At 37.7% G+C, this 21,521-nt stretch overlaps 2 protein-coding genes across 2 annotated transcripts; one reads left to right on the top strand and one right to left on the bottom strand.

Annotated features, from left to right (window-relative positions):
• Positions 1–4,882: 4,882 nt before the first annotated feature.
• LOC114545403 (uncharacterized) lies at positions 4,883–8,929 on the bottom strand. The gene is made up of 6 exons (XM_028563674.1): positions 8,888–8,929; positions 7,972–8,042; positions 7,338–7,536; positions 6,592–6,683; positions 6,169–6,292; positions 4,883–5,878 (listed from the first exon to the last, which is right to left on the bottom strand). The coding sequence occupies exons 1-6, from the start codon at positions 8,927–8,929 to the stop codon at positions 5,285–5,287; spliced, it is 1,122 nt and encodes a 373-aa protein (XP_028419475.1). The 3' UTR covers positions 4,883–5,284.
• Positions 8,930–15,538: 6,609 nt separating this feature from the next.
• LOC114545745 (claudin domain-containing protein 1) lies at positions 15,539–21,520 on the top strand. Its single transcript, XM_028564235.1, has 4 exons — positions 15,539–16,336; positions 18,028–18,135; positions 18,371–18,508; positions 19,153–21,520. The coding sequence occupies exons 1-4, from the start codon at positions 16,045–16,047 to the stop codon at positions 19,371–19,373; spliced, it is 759 nt and encodes a 252-aa protein (XP_028420036.1). The 5' UTR covers positions 15,539–16,044; the 3' UTR covers positions 19,374–21,520.
• Position 21,521: the final 1 nt, after the last annotated feature.

Raw genomic sequence — 21,521 nt, 5'->3', positions numbered from 1 at the left:
CTGTCTGTCTGTCTGTCTGTAAACGGTAGGCGTAGCTTGGGAGTAGACACTAAAGCAGCGAAACAAGTGCATTCTGAGATTTCAAAGTCAAAGTGAAATTTATTTAATCCATAAAAATGGAAATTACAGTGCTCATACCCACCTAATACAATACAATAAATAAAATATAATACAATATAAAATACAATACATAAATACATCACAGAATTTATAAAAAATTATGTTTTAAGTGCTTTTTGTGCTGTCTGATAGTCTGAGGTATAAAAGAGAGAGCATACCGCTTAGTTCGTGTCACAGGAGGCTTTAGCCTACCACTATGTTCCATAACTCTGCCAGTCAAATTACAATGAAGAGGGTGACCCAGGTCCCTCGTTATTTTCTGTGTCATTTTTGCCAGACGGTCGCCATATGCTTGATCCACTATATTTAACTCTCCTACCATTTTTCCAGCCCTTTTAGTCACTGTATCAATCCTGGCCTTCTCGGTTATGCCAGCATTCCAACCCCAGCCCACCACACAGTAACTCCAAACAGTTCATATCACTGACATAAAAAACATTCTCACCACATCTGTATTCACCTTAAAGGACTGCAACTTCCTCATACAGTATACACGTGGACTTAATTTTTTCATCAGTAAGTCAACATGATCTGACCATGTTAGCCTATCATTAAAAACAATGCCCAAATACTTGTATGTGTTGTTAAGAAATCTCTTAAAAGACGTGTTCGTTCTGATTTCTGGAGGAGATAGGAGAGGCTGCGGTCGAATTGAAAGTTAACTAAAAGGTTTAATAAAACAACATGAAAAACGACAGTCAAAACTCAATCAAACATAAAACATGAAACACTGCCAGCAGCAGACTGCAAACATGCTTCCCCTTGTGGGGACACAGATTGCAGCCATGCAACATGACAAACAATACACTGTAACCAGCGGACTACAGCAGCTTCCCCTTGCGGGATCACAGCTGAAGTCCTGAGACAGTCTCCGGATCACACATTTATTCCCTCCACTTGGGTGGTTCCTCAAAATGAAATCTTCCCCTATTGGTCAGATGTCTCTCAAAAGAATAAGGTGTATGTTCCCAATCAGTGTCTTGAGGCTACACCCGGTCACAGGATCTTACCGAGACAGTGTCAATTGTTTCCAAACTACAGCAATACTGGTTCTTTGTCTTAATCACGTCTGGCTCAACAGGGGATGGCTCTCAAAGTTGTTTAAACAATAAGTCTTCCAGCGCTTTTACATTTATGCTAAATAACAGCAATGACCTAATCAATTCTTTAGAAGCTTGAGAAGGTGTGAGCCAGACAAATGCTGATTAGGCTTAATCAGTATTGAAACATTCCTTCACTCAGTTACACAACAGTTTACATTTTTTAAGTAACATTTTTTACCTTAAAGTTGTTTTCAAAACGCAAGCATAGTTTTAACTTTTTACTTCAACAGTGTTCACTCTTTCATTTGATTGATTTGGTGTATTTCACCCACATGAGCAAAAAACACATTTTCTGGCTTTTCTCGGCCTAGAAGCCACCAATTTCCAAAAAATGTTTACATTTCTACTACATAAGTGACCCAATTTCATGATATATTCATCTTTTCAACGGTGAAATATCCCTTTAAGCATTGTCTGCTCAGGTTCAATGCCCCCAGCCTATGGTGTTTCCAGCCTATGGTGTTTGAATGAGAATCTCATAGACCAAATAAATTATGCACCACTCCCAGTTATCTTATTTTGAACAAACCTGATTCACTGACACAACAAAGGCTGAGACCGGCTGACTGTAAGACAATGTTGTAAAATTGGAGGAAATTACATGGCCGGGCTTACTTGTACGTAAACATCACTGGTGCATTTTAATTAAAGCTCCTGACATTAAAAACATTCCCTGATACACTTTCTCTTTACCCACCATTGCAAAACCTCACAGGAGAGACAGTTTAAATCAATCCAAGATTTTGTATTCTGATCATTGTAACGTTTTCACAGAAATTGTACAAGCTATTGGAAATATCACAGAATACAGCTTTGATTGATTACATAAATAAACTTTGAATAAATAAGATTGACTGCGTATTATTTTGGCACACATGTAAATAGTTATATACTGTACATAATGTATACCATGGCATGTACACCATGACCTTTAATAAAACTTAATTCAGAAAATAATGAAAGTAATTTTATGGTGTTACTTTCTGTCAATAAAACTGTAACTAACTAACTAATATTATTATAGGACAGTGCTCAGTAAAGACTAAAGAATTTATTTGTATATTAATAGTGCAATTATTTTCTGACATTCCAGAGCCTAATGTTATATTACTATGTAATGTTATATTACTATTCTAGTAATGGTTCATTGGATCAGGTGCTTAAAAGTTGAATTTGACAGCAGGTTCATCCGAAGCTCTAAAAGACTTCAATCAAGAATTTTGGATTTTTACTGACAACAAAGTCCGTTTTCATACCAGTGATGGCAGTCGTGTTGGAAATCAGCACAGATGCTATTGTTGGCTTGACAGTAGCCATGACAACATTACAAGGCAGGATGTGGTGACGAGACTCATCTTGTGGCTTACTCCACTTGACGCTGTAAATGAGGAAAATGGAAACGAAACATTAGTTTAACAATCAGTTGTGCAACTTTGACCTTAATCTTAATCAAGTAGCACTCAATATTGCTTACAGATGCCGTTCACATTGATGGAGTTGCCTTCAATGTCGAAGCCGCTGACACTTGAAGCTGCAGTTATTAAAGCTGCAATCTGAGTGTTATTAGGAGGAAATGTTAAGCTAAGGTCAATGGTGTTGATGACTGATCCACTCCTGCAGAAAGAGAAACAAAAATATTGTTTAAAATATCAGATGAAGTCCACTATTCTTAAATTGTAACAAGATAAATCTTAACAAATTACCTGAATGAAACCACTTCCAAGAAGTTGAAGGAGGAAGGGAATGTACGGAAAACAGGTTCAAGCTGCAGAAAGAGAAAAGAAGTTGTCCTTTATACAGGTAATCTCATTGAGACACAGGGTCTCATTCTCAAGAGAGACCTGTTTGAGACAGTACACAACATCAGTTACAAAGAGACAAACAGATTAAAAGTATATACAAGATTTATCAAGTAGTATATACAATATTTAAACGAAAGTACCAATTAGACTTTAAACACTAAAATACTAAAAACAATGTTCCAAAAATGTTTTTTCCAGTGTCCTTAAAATGAGTTTAAAATCATCTAGTGGGATCAAGCTAAACAGCTTTAGATCTTGCTGAGCTGTATTACGGGTTTAGTGGGAATAAGAGAAAGCCTTTTTGAAAAGCTCAATACAACCTGATGGAACATTGAAGATAATAAATTCCTGGGAGCATAGGCTGTGACTACATCATGGAGGATCTCAAGGGACATGGAAATTGAAATAGAGCATTTCTTTATCTAATTGTACATTAAAAACAGGAATTAATAGATTGATTTTTAAATCCATGAATTAATCCATTGTTAAATAGAGGAACTGTGAACTTTAAAACAGTAAATTAATACATAGTTTAAATACATTAATGAATTCCTAAAGAAAAGAGATCATTTAAAAATAAATTTTAAAATGCAATTAATAATCAAATTCACATATTGAATGAATAATACAGCTTTTAAAAAGAGCATTTAAAATTCAATTTGCAAAGTCATTTCACTTCTAGATGTCATCTTTCTGTTTTTTTGTGATTGTTGCCGGCAGAAATCCTTGATTATGCGGCACGTTTTCTTAAAAAATGCGATGTAATATGCGGGATATTTATGCAATTTTATGCGAAGAAATTGCGGGAACTTGCAAAAATTGCGGGAACTTGCAAAAACTGCGTTTTGATGAAAAAGAGAAAAAAAAGTGATTCCCCCAACACCCTGCTTTTCGATGATGTTCACGTCGCGTAAATATGTCACTTCATAACGTTCCCATGGCAACAATGGAAAATGGCTGCTCTTGTGTGAAGTAAATGCAACATTTTTCAACTTTCTGCTAAGATATATGTGACTTTTTTGCAACGAAAATGCGGGGATTATGAAATCATGCAAGCCCCGCATATTTTGTGCGGAAATCGACAATTTATGCGCCAAAAGTGCGGCATAAATATGCGACGGAGTGTCTATTTGCACCCCTGGTACGAATAGCCTCGGCCACACAGCTGAGCTATTTACACCCTGTGACGTAACAACAAAAAAACGTTGCTCGTGTGCACCGAAATCATGGCGGACGTTCATCTTCCATGACCGCAGAAACTGGCATATTAGGGAAGTTTTGTCTCTAAAGTTTATAACAATTGAATTTCTAGCGGAAAATGGATACTACAGTTGCGCTTTCTGTCTTCAGTGAAAGCATACAACCGTTAGTTTGTTAGTTAGTACCTATTTTTTTGTATACAGTATGGTTACCTAGCAACCGAGGCTTGAAGAAACCAAGTGGTAAACAGTTCCTGAAAGAACTGCTAGGTGAGTGGTTAGGGCCAGTCGCGTATAGGTGTAGAAGACTTTCTCGTAAAAAAAGGGAAAGAAAAAAAGATGTTTTCCTGACCGGAAACCTCTCCAAAAGAACAGGTTTCGAATCCCCCCTTACCCAAAAAAATTGTCCTGTATTTAGTTCAGAATATTATGCTACAGCATGTCTGTATTACATTAAATAATTATATATAACGTTTTTAACCGTTTAATGTTAAATTTAATTCAATATGTTTCTGAAAAATGATGTGGAAACAATATGATAAGACCTTGTGATTTTAAGGTCATGACAATAATACTTTTACATGCTGCTAGTGGTAAAAGTTGAATTGAACTTAATAGTATACTACCATATAATGATACAAAATTCCAAAGCAATGTATATATTTATACGTATAATTTTATTTCATTTTCTATCACTTTTACTTCCTCAATCAAATGATAGTAATGCTCCCAAGATATTTCATAAAGAACAACATCATTCTTAAACACAAAATAAAAACTGACATTGACACATTCCTTATTTATATAATTCAAATGTTATATATAAAACAAATTATATAACAACTAAATATGGGTATACATTTACGGAATAATTTATTATTAAAATATTACACATTTACACACGTATAGGGAACACTAGAGTGCATGTAAAGGTGCTGAGAGACTATGTGAGGATGATGATGATGATGATGATGATGATGATGATGATGATGAAGAATCAGACCAGACGTCCAGTGAAGGTGAATACAGTTAAATTAAACTAAAGATCACAATTGCTTGGCTATGAAAACAGAAGAAACAGTCCTGACAATGCACAGTGGTGTGTCTTGTGTGCGTGAGTGCGTGCGTGTGTGTACGTGCGAGAGGATATATTTGTCGTTTGGTGGGTTAGCAGTCCATTTGTCTGTCTTCTCTTTGAATCTTTGTGTCCCTCAGCCTCAAAGAAGTTCGACAGTTTGAACTCCCCCCAGGTCATCTCCTTCCCCATGCCCTGTGCCTTGTAGGGGGAGAACACTCTGGAGGGGCAGTAGATGTATTTCCCTGGTACCCCGGGGAAGCTGTCATGTACAGTATGTAAGGGCTGCCAGGGCCCTGCTTTAGGGGTTGATGATAGAACCTGCACAGGCGACTTGTTGGAAGCTGCACTGCTGACTTCCTGTTCGCCCTCTCCTCTGACTCCATCTACGACTTCAGCTGACTGTAGGCTAAACAGTTCCTGGTCATCTTTTTCTGCTGCTGCTGCTGCTGCTGATGCGGCTGCTGCTGCTGCTGCTTGATGATGATGATGATGATGATGATGATGTTCTTGTTGTTGTTGTTTAACCAGGATGTCTGACCCAATCCGCTCCACTGTAGACCTGCTCAGAGACTCCTCCTAGTGCGAAGCAACAGGTGGAGGGGTTGAGAATGGCAGGAGCATTTATTTATTTACCAAACTCGGACAAAACATGCATCAAAAATTGTTTGTGGATTGTGTGAAGAGTTGTTTGAAATAAATTCAGTTAAGAAAACAGTTCAATTTGTTACATTTATTATATATTATATTCCCCCATAGTCTTGACATTTTGCATAGGGTAACTGATTACTAATTCAACCTTATTAAGCCTATTAAGCCAGACCATTAACTGGTCTGTAGGAGGATGGTAGGTAGATAATTTGAATGACCTGTATCCATGAAAGACTGCCTCTGGTAGCAGCTGTGTGCTGGGACCGCTGGGACCGGGAAATTGCTTCAGAGCCCTGCTGAAAGACCACTCCAGCTGTGTGATCAGCACCACTCCAACTGGATCTTCACTGGTCTCCTGCAATACAGAATCACATATAGTGATTTAGTCCGTCTAAGCCTACAGATCAAAATAGTTTGCATTCATTTTGCTATTGAGTTATATTACTCACAAATGCAATTATACACATGTTCACTGTGTAAATCCCTACATGCTAAATAAAGCAAACCAACAATCACATTAACCTGTCACACATAAGATACATAATAGATATGTGACATTTTTTTAAAAGTTGTAAGCTAAATGAGGAACAATTCAATTTCCCAAGTGTCAGACTGAGCAGAATATGGAGCATGCAGGAGACAGACTGGGGCAACAGCCTCCCCGTGTAAGAAGAAAGGGCATTAGAGTGTGGGGTGCTGAGGGGGTGAGGAAAGGGCATTTGAGTGTGGGGTGCTGAGGGGGTGAGGAAAGGGCATTAGAGTGTGGGGAAAGGCGACGGCCCAGTGAAATATCAAATGAGATAAGGGCAACAACTACACTTTAATCAACCATGGCCTGAGCATGACAGGCTGGGTGGAGAGTGCAGCCTCTTTTCTTTTTACCTGCACTGTACTGCAGTTCCTAATAGTTTTGCTTTTGTATATCTTTTTTTCTGTACAAGCTTTCTTTATGTATATTTCCTATGGCTGGTATGTACACACAATGACAAGATACATGTTTTGTTGAAAATGTTTTTGTTGACATCAATAGTATTCAGCTGCCTCAATATAAAATGTTAGACTTCGGACAATATTCCATAGTGGGCAACTATCACACTTTCAGATTACACTGTCATTAGACAGGATGTCTTTGCATTTTGACTGTGTTGGTCCAAGCAATAATTAATAATGATTGTTTTGATGCCACTTAGTTATTCATTGATGGATTTATTTACATTTGAAACAGGATTTCATTATTTTGATTGAGTAATCACCTTTTATAGGTCACATAGATTATTGGAATGCTGAATGTGCCATGTGGTGTGAGAGTTGTACTTAGAGTTTTGAAAATTGTAAATTTGGTTCAGTAAATGTGCCAAAAGATTGAGAAAACTGTAATCTGGATTACCTGAGAGTCTGTGGCCACCAAAGCAGCAGGGCAGTGATCCTCGGTCTCCATAGCTACAGCAGCTGGGATGTTGGGCTGTACCCTGTGCTTGTCACAATTTAACACAACATGACGACAGCCTGGCTCCACATGCTGAAGTCCACATACTGTATCTGAGCTGAGGAGGTAGAAGGGGCTGGCAGCGGGGCCTTCAGCCTGGCTGTAAGAAGATTTTGGTCACAAAAACATTCAGGGAATTCATGATGGTTTAAAGTAAGACAAAACAAATAATAACCTTTCACAGAAGCAACAATCCCAGAGGAGTCATCAGGCTGTTGGCTCCGTCCTGTGTGCTGTAAAAACAATTCAGAGTAATTTTCCTCACACAGTCAAGTTAGTTTATTCTTCACAATGTGTCTTTATATGTTTTCTCTCTAACAAACTGTGAATACAGACTGAGAACACCATATTTCCTTAAATTATGAATCACTATTTATTTGTCATGAAAAAAACAATGCTTTTAAGAAAACAGGTAAAGCACAGAAACAATATGAATATATAGTAAGCACACAATCAAAGATGTGGTTTATTGTGCCTATTGAATATAGAAATTTAAAATGCCAAATCCTTGAATGACAGCCTGAGAAAAAAAAACCTGTTGGTGGAGACACAGCCGGGGCTCTTTAGACTGCTGCTGCTGGCCCTGAAAGCACAGCTGACATTAGACTGTTATCATAAACAGTAGGAGTAAGAGTTTAAAAAATACTCTGGTTATTAAACTAGATCCACCTACTTAGTTCAGTGTCAAATTTAGATGGAGAGAGATTAAGCATCCCCCTCTCCATCGCCACGAGATGACTGTAATGGTAACATTTATTGTGTGTCAGGTATACCTGATGGAGCCTTCCCTAAAGACACCGTAATCTTTCCTGGAAAGAAGTTGGATCCTGTGCACAGAAAAACACAATGCACATAATAATTTGTATGATTTTATTCATGAATATAATTATACTATTATCATCGATAGATAGATAGATAGATAGATAGATAGATAAATAGACAGATAGATAGATAGATAGATAGATAGATAGATAGATAGATAGATAGATAGATAAATAGATAGAGACCAGAACAAAATGTTTCACCTATTAATCTTAACAATTTAATATTCTGTTTGGCATAGCAACTAAACCCCATTCCAGACATGCTGTAGTATTTAACGTTACCCATTCAAAATATACACTATAGTTGCCTGAAATAGGAAGTGTTTATGTCTCAGTGATATGATTTTTAAATACAAAACATGTAGAAGCATGCAGCAAGAGAAAAAAATGAAAATCAGACAGGTCTTCCACAAAGTAACCTTATTACAATTGGTAAACATTACTGCAAACGCTAAAATATAACGTGATGCATAACGTTAATGTATTAACCTTAATGTTAGCTAACATCATACCATTAACTAAAAACAGTTAGAACCTGTCAATCATAAAACACTAAACGTAACGTAACCCTTTCCCATATAAACAACGGAGACACGTACATTTACTACTTACTTTAGATAAGTTTACCAGCTTCTTAGACAACAGAACAGTGATTAAAACGCCGTACATATCGATATAAAACCTCCGTGGATTATATTCTCTACTGCTGCTGCTGATGATGATGTGAAGGCTGTCACTGTAAACAGGAAACAAAGAAGAAAAGAGTCTCTCCTTAACTTTATCCACAGGGGGAAACAGCGCCCCCGAAATCCAGCTTGTGGCCACAAATATATGACAGCTGTAGTTTAAGACTTACCATAGAGAATGAATGGTAAAAGTTAAAAGAATTAAAGGAACACGCCGACTTATTGGGAATTTAGCTTATTCACCGTAACCCCCAGAGTTAGACAAATCGATACACACCCTTCTCATCTCCGTGTGTGCTGTAATGCTGTCTGACGGCTCCAGCGGCATCAGGCCAGCACAGAACATGCAGGTGAATGGTTCCAGCAATCCTACTGCTCCGAATAAGTGACAAAATAACGCCAACATGTTCCTATTTACATGTTGTGATTTATAGAGTCACAGCGTGTACAAAAAACAAAGTAACATGAGACACAGCCGTCTTCTAACTGTAAACAAACCGGGAACTATATTCTCAAGCGGAAGAATATAGTACTTGGGCGGAGTGATATGCTCGCAGCAAGCCTGTCTGAGAATATAGTTCCCGGTTTGTTAAATGTTAGAAGATGGCTGTGTCTCATGTTACGTTGTTTTTTGTGACTATACAAATCACAACATGTAAATAGGAACATGTTGGCGTTATTTTGTCACTTTTGTCACAATTGGGAGCAGTAGGCTAGTTGGAACCAGTTACCTGCAGGATCTGTGCTGGTCTAAGCTAATGCTGGAACCGTCAGACAGCGTTACAGCACTCACGGAGATGAGAAGGGTATGTATCGACTTGTCTTACTCTGGGGGTTACGGTGAATAAGCTAAATTCCCAATAAGTCGGCGTGTTCCTTTAAGCCCTACTATTCACGGCTCCCGCGCCGCAGAGGCCGCAGAGGCGCGGACTAATAGCATTCATTTCTAATTGCACCAGGGTACGAATAGCATACACTGCTAATTGTACCAGGGGTGCAAATAGCATACACTTCTAATTGCACCAGGGTACAAATAGCATACTGTTAATAGCATACTGCTAATTGTACCAGGGGTGCAAATAGCCTCACCCATTATGTGATCGCATAATCCAGTTTTTCTGGAGGGACTGTTAATAGTGCTTAAATAATGCTAATGAAGCCCTCGTATGCACTTTTCACTTTTTTGTAACAACAGCGGCACCAGCAGTGACAACAGCTGCCCCATTATCAACCACAGCTGCCCCAGCAGTGACAACAGCGGCCCCAGCAGTCACCACAGCAGCCCCAGCATTAACCACAGCTGCCCCAGCAGTAACGACAGCAGCCCCAGCAGTAACGACAGCTGCACCCACAGTAACAACAGCGGCCCCATCAGTAACAGCAGCTTCCCCAGCATCAACAAAAGCAGCCCATGCAGTAACCACTGCTGCACCAGCATCAACCACAGCAGCCCCAGCAGTAACAACAGCAGCACCAGCAGTGATGACAGCAGCCCCATTATCAACCACTACTGCTGCACCTACAACTGTAGCACTCACAACAGCTAGGGTGTCTTTCAGATCTGTTAAAAGCACTTTTACAAACGACTTGCTGAATCCATCATCAGCAGCTTTTAAAAATCGAGCTGCAATGATAGTTACGGTTAACAGGTAAGTCTCACCCTCAGAATGAAATATTCTTATACACCTATTGAATTACTTTATCAGAGAGCTCAAGCACTCACCAAAACTGAACAGTTCCTTGACAGTCTATATATAAAAATGTCACTTGTTCTAATTTCCAGAAAGAATCGATGATAGAGACATTAAGGGAAATATACTACACCTCCAGCTCACTGTACTACTTATGTGTACACCCACTTTAATGTTCAAAGTAAAAGTCTTTAAATACAACTTCTTTTGTTTCTTTTTTTTATAAACTTAATAACACTTATTTACAATAAGTCTACCAAAGAGCATTAATATGTTTATTGATGGTTAGGTAAGGCTTATATTGTTACACATTAATTAAGTACTAGTAAAGGTGCATATGTTCTCCACTTTACAATAAGTCTACCAAAGAGCATTAATAACTATTTATTGATGGTTAGGTAAGGCTTATTCAGTATTGTTACACATTGATTAAGTGTTAGTTAAGGTGCATATGTTCTCTACTTTACAATAAGTATACCAAAGAGCATTAATAACTGTTTAGTGATGGTTTATTAAGGCTTATTCAGTATTGTTACACATTAATTAAGTGTTAGTTAAGGTGTATATGTTCTCTACTTTACAATAAGTCTACCAAAGAGCATTAATACATGTTTAGTGATGGTTTATTAGGGCTTATTTAGTATTGTTACATGTTAATTAAGTGTTAGTTAAGGTGTATATGTTCTCAACTTTACAATAAGTCTACCAAAGAGCATTAATAAATGTTTAGTGATGGTTTATTAAGGCTTATTCAGTATTGTTACAAATTAATTAAGTGACCATTTAAGGTTAAGTAATGCTTATATAGCATGCACAATAATTTATATAGGTTGGGCTTTAAGTTAATGTCTATATGAAGACCAAGGAAGAAGCAAACTTCTGCATGGAGACTGTGGAGTCTTTTCCCTGATCTCACCCTCTACCAAAAGTAAGTCATATGTTGGAAGATGGACAAATATAGTGGACAAAGGTATGTGGACAACCATAACCCATAAATAAACAATAAAAAATGTTTTCTCATAATGACGTGGCTTGGCCGTGAACCTTAAGACATACATGCTATCAAACATCTTTATCAACCACCAAGTAATATTAGGAAAAACCTTCATCAACATCAACTAAGGGTGTAGCTTTTATTTCCACTTTAGGCTTTTTAGTACATTACCTAATGTTAAAATAGACACATTATTTAACTGTTATTAACAGTTAGTCAAGGCTTATTATTGCATTTACTAATGATATAATAGACACCTTAATTAACTGTTTTTAATAGTTAGTCAGGGCTTATTACTGCATTAACTAATGGTAAAATAGACACCTTAGTTAACTGTGATTAACAGTTAGTTAAGGCATCAACTAATGGTAAATAATACATCAATTAATACCTTAGTTAACATGAGCATTGTTATTACATGTTTATTAGACAATTTATTCAACCCTTAATAACGGTTAATTCATGCTTTTATAATGCATTAACTAATGATAATTAAGGCATCAACTAATGGTAAATAATGCATCAATTAATACCTTAGTCAACATGAGCATTGTTAATAAATGTTTATTACACAATTTATTCAACCCTTAATAACGGTTAGTTAATGCTTATTAATGCATTAACTAATGCTAATTAATGTACACTTATTGTAAAGTGTTACTGTTTAGGGTAATATCACTAAAGGGCATCTAAATTAATTAGTTTATACATTTAGATATTAATAGTACATGTAATAAATAATTTAATAAGAACTTAATAAATTTAGATAATAATATTTTTTGTCAATGTTAATAGTTTGTAAATATCTATAACCATTACTTGTATGGCTATTATAAAGCTGTAACTAATACTTATGATAATTAGTTAATGAAAAAGTTGTGTTAATCAATTAACACCTTAGTTAACATGAGCATTGTTAATAAATGTTTATTACACAATTTATTCAACCCTTAATAACGGTTAGTTAATGCTTTTTAATCCATTAACTAATGCTTATTAATTTATACTTATTGTAAAGTGTTACCAGTTTAACTTTGTTGTCTGTAAACATCTTTTATTTTTGCTATTTTAAAGGCCCTTCTAGAAACAGGCATTATAAATCATCAGTAGCTATACATTCTAAGATACATCACATTCGATAAGTGTATTAAATTAAATTACTTAAATGGACACAATAATGACAGTGGATAGGAATGTTTGTCAAACTGAACACGTTTCTGTGCGGGAATGTCCAGGATGCTGGGCTGGACAGAATGACACAGACAACTTTAATTTTATACGGTTTATTGAGCCTCAGTGGGGAAATTACAATTTACACTTTGTTTGTTAGAAATCACTACACACAGGCCTGAAATACACACAAACATGCCTATTCAGGACCTATTAATGCAAAAATGGAGAGATGTCACAGTGAGTGGGCTGCCAGTGCTGGACTGGCACCCTGAGTGGGGGGTACGGTGCCTTGCTCAAGAGCACCTGGCAGTGCCCAGGAGGTGAACTGGCATCTCTCCAGCTACAAATCCACACTCTGTACTTTGGGACGTACGTCCCTACAGACTGAGCTACTGCCAGTAGCCTACATAGACTGTATAATAGTATACAGTCTATGGTAGGCTATAAGGAGACCTTTTAAAATCTTGACCACAGCACTGCTCCTTTTGTGTTCAATTAAACAAGTGGGCGTTTTGTTGCTTATGAATCAGCTATTTATTTATTTAAATATAGTCTTGCTGTCTAAGTCTTCAATCTAGGTTAGACTAGGCTACAGCTGTTTAACCAAGGTCTGGAACGAATAATGAAAAAGTCTAACTAAGCCTTTAATTGATATAGCCTAAATAGCTTAAAACGTTACAAATAGTTTTATAAAGCACAACTATCACGGAGCAGAACCTCTCCAGCTGATCACAGAGCAGGGACCTGTTTCACAAAAGCAGAATATCTAAATCCAGGATAACCGATAAAGCGAGGCTTGACCTAGTCTAATCTGTGCATCCTGGCTTGGTGCGTTTCACGAAGGCCAAGCCAGGCTGAGGAGGAGCGACTAGGTCGAGCCAGGCTGAAGTAATTCAGATAGATGCGCGTGCACGGCTTTCCTCAAAAGACCGCGAGGTCGATCACAGATTTACTGATGCCAAAATGGAGAATACGCATTGTACATACTTTATACAGAGAGAGCAGCAGCTTCTTGTGGAAGTATGATGACGTGAAACACATTATTTGTAAAAAAGAAAAGAAACACGGCCGCTGTAATGAAACAGAGAGTGAGAGCGAGGCAGACGATCACGGAACGACTGAATGCGTAATTGTATCCTAAATATATATATGACCACGGATCTGAATTAAAGCCGTCATAATCATTCCATTCAAGAATTAGGCTACTAATCATAATAATCATACATCGTAAATATCTCTTTCACTCTGTTCCTCTCTCTCTCTCTCTCTCTCTCTCTCTCTCTCTCTCTCTCTCTCTCTCTCTCTCTCTCATGGGCTAAAATATAAATTTCCTAAGTCATATTAACTTCCACTGCTCGCTTTTAATGCAAAGTGTACAACTGTTCGTTTTTGCAAATAACAAGTGACTCATTGAATGGTTTCAGTTAAGAGCTGTAGTTCATAAATGTATATTTTTAGACTATCATTCAGTCTGTCCGCTATTATCTGCCACACTTTTTATAGCGTTTGTTTTATTTTTTTTATAGAGGACGAGTTTCCTTCTCTACATATTATATGCCTTGCTCCCTCATATATATGGACATAGAAAATAAAGACACTGAAGCAATTGGACTCTAAAATCTAGAAACTATAAAGATAATTAAGTGATAAATTCCATGCACACTGTTAACATGAATGGAACAGAGTATATTCATCAGTTTTATCCCCCCAGCAAAATATAAGGTCAAAAACCATTGAGGTGTCCTCTCCCTGTTGTTACATGGATGTAAAGTAGCCTACAACACTAGATAGTTATGGGTCCAGTGAACTAAGACTATCATTTGGGAGGATTGTACAATTACGATATGTTCTTAAAATTGTACAATCCTCCCAAATTATAGTCCCAGTTTACTGGACAACACAAATTGTGTACTAAGAATGCCAAATACAATGTACATGGAAGAGGAACAAACATGATCCTTATTGTTAATGAATTTAAAACAAAATTAATCAACTAAAATAATTCAAGGGCATTGGTCAACTATAGAAATGTACAGCATTGTATATATTGCCCTTAGTAACAGACTTCATTTAAAACACATTTGAAATGTTATCAGCCTTTTCTAATTATCTCAACAATTGCCATAATATATTCATCAAACTTCTAACAACAATATGTGAACAGCAGTCTTTATACAGCAATATAACAGTAACAATGACTGTCACATGAATAATTATTTAATGGTCACAACTTCAAATAATAACAGTACTTAAATGAACAGCAATATGCACCTGTTGTATTTTAATGCAGGCTGATAACAATAGGGTAAAACCACTGCTGGGTGATCAGAAAAGGCTCCAGGATTAAATAAATCCTGGCTGTTAGCCTGGTCGGGAGCAGGCTAGCTGCACAGAATAAATCTCCATGGTGATTTATGTGCCGCCACTTTCGTGAAACCGAGTCAAGGCTTAATTCATCCAGGATAACTGGGAAATCCTGGCTTAATCCCTTATCTTGGTTTTGTGAAACAGGCCCCAGGTTTTAGAATAACCGAGGTTAACAACTTAATCCTAATCATTTCTTTGAACAATTTGTCAAGATTTTATTTTGCTAATGCTGTGTTGCTGCTCATTTTGCTCCCAAAACGGTCCTGTGTTTTCTGCCCTCTCAGACGTCGATGGAATAAAAAGACACAAGCGTTATGAGAAAAGGTTATTTTTATATCTGCTGATCAGCGGAACCGGAAGAGGAAAACGCATGGATTAGTGTGTTTACAACTCATATCATCCCTGGTGCACCCGGCATTACCCTGTCGTCCGAAATAGAACCATGCAATTAGCATTTTCAGGCTGGTGCAGGACATAACGTACTAGGCTATTTTATAATACATGCCTGTTACTTTCTTTGGTAAGGTTATTATTGCGAACTAGCTGTGTGATAGCCTATCTGTCGCAGCGTCAGGCCACCCACCATCTGTGGAAGTGGGACAAGGGAACAGATGGCGCATCCGAGCCGCCCTGCAGCGCTGCTGACGCTGACTGTTAGGACAGCACTGGAGATGAGTATCAGTCAATAAAATAAAAGGCTGTTGTTAGCTTTTGCACATAAGGCCAGTATTTTTTTGCAGGCATGACAATGTCAGAGTGACTTGGATAAGAGTGATTGACAGGAAGCATTGCAGATTGACCAAATTGATGCGCGACGACTCGACCACTGGCATCAACTTAATCCCATTTGACGTGTCTCCAGCTCGGTGAACAATGGTTGACAACCGCTACGCTACAGCTCTGGTCATCGCCTGTGTGCTGAGCATACTGGCCACCGTGTATCTTTCGGTGGCCATCGGGACGCAGCACTGGTACCAGTACAGCAGCCCCACCGTGCGCGGAGAGGCCAACGTGTCCGAGCTGCGCTCCCTGTATGAGGAGTTCATGGACGGGGAGTTTGATGAGAAAACCTACAGCGACACCCTGTTCCGCCTCAACGGGACTGTGGGCCTCTGGTGGCGGTGTGTGCTCGTTCCTGCCAACGCACACTGGTACAAAGAGCCAGGTATGTTAACTGACCTAACCTGTCCAATGACACCGTATGTCACTTTTATACACATGTGAGTCATGAGCTTCTGTCTCAGACGTTTCACACTGTAGCTGCTCTGTGACTATGAGCCCCACGTGGTCACAGGTAGATGTCACCAGATGTGGCTCCATGCCCCAACAGGTCGGAGCTGTATCACCCTTGGATTGTAGATAGAATCACTTTGTGTCTCTCGTGTATTATCATAGCTAGTCACAGAACTAAGCTGATTTTCTGACAAATAAATATCTGTTGTTCTATTTGAAGATAGATTATAGGCTAGTGGGGGTTGTCTAAGGTAAAATAGTTCAGTGTATCTAATAATCAGGGCTGGGTTGCCAACCAGGCAAACAAGACAGGGGCTCAAAAGGCCCAGGTTTACAGTTTACAATATCAACTATGAGTCACATCTTGTGGCACTGGTCTGGAAGAGGGACCTTGTGTCAAAATCTAGTTTTAAGACTTTATTGTAGGGCTGGGCAATATTAGATCACAATATTCTTGAATAAATACCTCGATATCGATATTGCGACAATATTCTAGGGTTGACAATTGGTGCTTTAACAAAATATCTTCACACTAATCATCAGTAATACATAGACATAATGTCTTAGTGGGGAAAAGGCAACTAATAGAACAGCTAGAACAGTCTGGTGAGTTCAGAAAAGTACATCACCTTACTGTAATGCAGCCTTTAAAACCAGTAAAAGACAACACTTATGTCATATCACGATATTACGATATCCAAAATCTAAGACGATATGTAGTCTCATATCACAATATCGATATAATATCTATATATTGCCCAGCCCTACTTTATTGTGTTAGTTTGTAATAATCTCATTGTGCAGTGTTTTATCAATTGGCTTTATTTTTTCTAATGCCTTGGTCAAGATATTATTATTCAATTATAAGAGTACTGTAAGGCTGCAGCCAATAATTACTTGCATTATAATTAGGTCTGACAGTTATTATAATGTTAGAAAATTGTGAGAAATGGCCATCATTATTCCCTGATGCCCAATTAAACATTCAAATGGATGTTATTTGTCTTATCAAACCCCCAAAAAGTTTAAATAATCATAGTAAACTGGGAAACTAGCAAATGTTCACATTTGAGAAGCTGATATCAGTGAATTAGTGGCATTTTTTATTTAAAAAAAAAAGGGGGCACCCTGTTAGCCCTGGTTAAGCGTGCGCCCCATATACTGAGGCTCAGTCCTTACTGCAGTGGCCCATGTTCGAGTCTGACCCGCGTCCCTTTGCTGCATGTCATACCACCTCTCTATTCCCCGTTTCCTGTCTACAAATAAAGGCCAAAAAGCCAATAAATGTTTTAAGGTAATCCTATAAGAGATCTATTATCACAATTGTTGCCAATTAAATTTATCCCAATCTATTAATCATTTGATCAACTAATAACTCACAGCTGTTCACAGCATAAATTACATACAAATCTGTATCTCAATGAAACCCTAACTGTCATTAAGATGTACCATTTTAATTAGTAATTCACCTTGATGTAATGGCAATTAGCTGATTAAAAAAAGTGTTTTGGTTGCAGTGAAGTAGCATTTTAGCACACAGAACAGATAACAATAAAAGTTTCCTTTATGCATGTTGCTATTGCAGTGAAATAAAAATTAAATAATGTACATAACCTTTTTCAGATGTCAAGATTATGCTAGAGTGTCGAAGCTTCACTCTACATCAGCAGTTCACTCCAAAGTATAAAGAACCAGGCAACCACAACAGTGGAGAAGACATGCTGCGCACATGTAAGTTCAGTCACAACTCATTTCCCCCTTTCTAAGTGATATAATGAAGCTGTAAGAACTAGCCTCTTCTCTGCGTAGTGCATTAATTATGACTAATATGTGGTGTTGAATAATACATTGCCCCCAATTAGGGCTGCTTCTTCTGTCATGCATAAGAAGGTGAGTAAATGAAAACTTAGTAACTGTGATGCCCACGGACTCATACATTTCTGTGTCTGTGTGCATATGTGTATAGACTTGTGGAGGTGCCAGTTTCTGCTGCCACTGGCGTCCTTGGGTCTGGTGGTGTTGGCAGCCCTGACTGGGTTTTGTGCCTGCCTCTGCCGAAGCCTCACCCCCACCCTCGGCATAGGAGTACTTCACCTGCTGGCTGGTAAGACCTGTTCAGCTGCACCAAACCACTTGCTAGTAACGAGCGGGGTTTTACAGTACAAGTGACCCAAGTGATTAAATAAGCTTGAGGTGTCCTTTTGCTTTGGTGTTTAAGTCACAGGGGTTCCACTTTGAATCCAAGTCTCTAAAAGTAATGTTCAGAATGTAACCCATCTAAAACTAAACTAAATAGTCCATTCAGGCATTAACATACAGACAATTTAAACTGGGAGAAAAAAGTACTTTCCCTGAATCCATTAGGTGGAACACACCTTCTAAAAGAGCAAACACGGTATATCCCTACAACCATGCTAGCTTTAACCTGATGCTGTGCTTTGAGCTAAATGCTAACGTCAGCATACTATCATGCTCAAAAATAACAATGCAAACATGTTGATGTTAAGCAGTTATAATGTTCAACATGGTATGAACATTATATTACTTACAGTAACAGTATAAGGCCAAGTGTGGGCTACATAATGTCAAATTCTACAACAACTAGACAATCAATTTCTATGCACAGAGCCTTGTTGTTAATCCACAGTGCCAGTCAAGTCAGCAGGCAGCCACATGGTCACACCTTAACTTTAATCTTACGATTTATGGTGCACGTCTGAGAGTCAGTTTGTTCCTTGTGCCCTGCAGGCCTCTGCACCTTAGCCACAGTGTGCTGCTACCTGGCGGGAATGGACCTGCTCCACAGGGTGTCGATGCTGCCTGATAAGGTGGATGGCTCTCTGGGCTGGTCCCTCTACCTGGCTCTCATTTCCTCCCCGCTCCACATGATGGCCGCCGCGCTGCTGGTGTGGGCAGCACGCAGCCACAGTCAGAACTACTACCGTATGACTGCCTACCGGGTGGCGTAGACTGAGATTCAGCTCTGGATCTTTGCCCTGTTTAAATTCATACCCCACTCTGTCACCAAGATGCATTTTATAATGTTCGCAGAGAAATGTGATGTGGGTTAATCTGTGCGTTTTGCCCTCTGATGGATTAAAGTGCATGTACTATATAGTAATGATGACCCTGTCTGCTGCGTTAAAGGACTAGATTTTTATCTCTCTACGGGTTATAGGAATTGGTTTGCAAAAGGTCAACCAGAAAGATGTCTATAGTAGAACATATGTTTGCTTCAGAGTAACTTAACACCAAGCTGTAAAGCATTAGCTCTGTCCCAGTTTCATATTACACATTAAGTAATTCCAGGTTCTGAATAAGAAGTGCACTCACATTGAAAAAGTATAAAGAAACAAAGTAATTGCTGACATTTAGGAATGCAGAAACATCATTAAAAAATAAATTGGACAGGAAAAAGTCAAAGGAGTAGTCAACATGATCAGACAAGATTTAAACAAATCCTTAGATAAGATAATATATACCAGCATTTCATATGTTCTCTTATCTGCAGCTAGTTTCTTGCCCTGTCAAATTTGATTATAGGGAAGTTGCTGTGTTCCCATTGTTCCTAATACAAAATTATAAGAGCAGAAGCATTATAAGATCAGTTCAGAAACACAATGTTGTCTATTTAAAGGCATTTGTGTTTTGGAGTTTCATCAATCTAATACAAATTAACCCAAATTGTAATAGGAATTATCATTAAAGTATGCAGGTTTTAGTATGCTTACTAAATTTGCTGGATTCCTAAGACTGTTGTTGACTATGAACTACGATGTAATGTACAAAGCAAAACGAAGCAGATACTCACAACTGGATAAAATGTATTCAAATTGTGGACACCTGGGGTGTATAAAATATTTTAAAACAACTCTTTAACTGGCAGGTGTGTTTGAAAGTTGCAGATTAATTTGATGCTTAGAGATTATTACATATACAGTTCGCACATAAAAAAAAAGGTTTGTGGTATGGCATTGGTACACACCTTTTGTTTTACTGACCTCTTTTATTCCACCTCTTATCACACCCAGAATCACAGTTTCGTGTGGTGACACCTAGTTACATTTATAAAAACACAGCTGACGTTGGTGTACTGGCACTGAAGCAAGACAAAAACCGCAAAGGCATTCATAATATGTTTATTTTGACAGGTTTGCTGTTGTGCAATAAGTCTTTTACTTTAGCTGCTTCAAAACACAGACTGGGACAGTGGGCATCAATGATTGAGAGTGACAATGAATATTATGTATATACGTTTGTGTTCTTACAAAAAAGATTGACGTTCCTTTTTTTTTAACTTAAGTGACATTTATTTATTCATGGCCGTTATTAGGGTCAGATTGTGTTTGTTTTACATTTCTTTACCCACTGAATTGTTTTCTTTACTATTTTTCAAGCATTACTAACGTTTTGACTGATTTCTTTTTTAGGCTTTTGTAGAAAATATCAAAAAGTTATGCTTTAAACATTGTCGTGGTTTTTAACCATTTCTTGTTTAGTTTAGTTGCCCTTACATGCTCATATACATTGGTTTGATTTTGTAAATATAGTTGTGTTTGTTATTATTTATTTTTACTCATATTTGTTCATTTATTTTTTATTCAGTTGTTACAACCATTTCAATTCAACAGGAATGAATGGAAACAGTGTTTCCCTGTTAGGCATTATGAATGTAAATTAAAGGCCATATTGTGGTAATCTACAGTGTTCCTTTGCACTTAAATTATTTTGAACATATCCTGAATATTGCTGTATTGGTCCATAGTGAATTTCTATTTCTATTTTTTGAAGATGTGTCCCAAAACAAAATCAATTTAGAAAAGAATAGTACCCTAAAAACTATGCTATACATTTGCAGACATGTATAAATTACCACCAGTCTCAATAAAACTAAAGAATGTCTGTGAAATGATGCACTGTATGTGGTCTGATGGGTCTTATGGTAAATTAGATTGTATTTTGCATATTCAGCCTTTTAAGTCAAGAAATCGTTCTATCCCAGAATCCACTGTAGCGTAAATATAACAGCAAATGTCCATGTATGACTGCTTTTGTGAATCTACAGTGATGTTCACTCTCTTGATAAATGTACACCTAAATATTGTGTGTGAGTGTAA

This window comes from Perca flavescens, chromosome 19 (assembly GCF_004354835.1).
Source record: "Perca flavescens isolate YP-PL-M2 chromosome 19, PFLA_1.0, whole genome shotgun sequence".
NCBI classification, from domain to species: Eukaryota; Metazoa; Chordata; class Actinopteri; order Perciformes; family Percidae; genus Perca; species Perca flavescens.
The sequence above is the reverse complement of the archived record's forward strand: the minus strand, read 5'-3'. Positions and strand labels throughout refer to the sequence as shown.

Excerpts from the sequence above, each read along its gene's own strand:
- LOC114545403 (XM_028563674.1), bottom strand. The coding sequence starts at position 8,929 with ATGTACGGCGTTTTAATCACTGTTCTGTTGTCTAAGAAGCTG. Across the intron at positions 7,537-7,971 it reads GGCTGTGTCTCCACCAACAG|CCAGGCTGAAGGCCCCGCTG; the intron begins GTTTTTTTTTCT and ends ATCTTCTTACAG. Across the intron at positions 5,879-6,168 it reads GCAGTCTTTCATGGATACAG|GAGGAGTCTCTGAGCAGGTC; the intron begins GTCATTCAAATT and ends GCTTCGCACTAG.
- LOC114545745 (XM_028564235.1), top strand. The coding sequence starts at position 16,045 with ATGGTTGACAACCGCTACGCTACAGCTCTGGTCATCGCCTGTGTGCTG. Across the intron at positions 16,337-18,027 it reads ACACTGGTACAAAGAGCCAG|ATGTCAAGATTATGCTAGAG; the intron begins GTATGTTAACTG and ends AACCTTTTTCAG. Across the intron at positions 18,136-18,370 it reads AGAAGACATGCTGCGCACAT|ACTTGTGGAGGTGCCAGTTT; the intron begins GTAAGTTCAGTC and ends ATATGTGTATAG.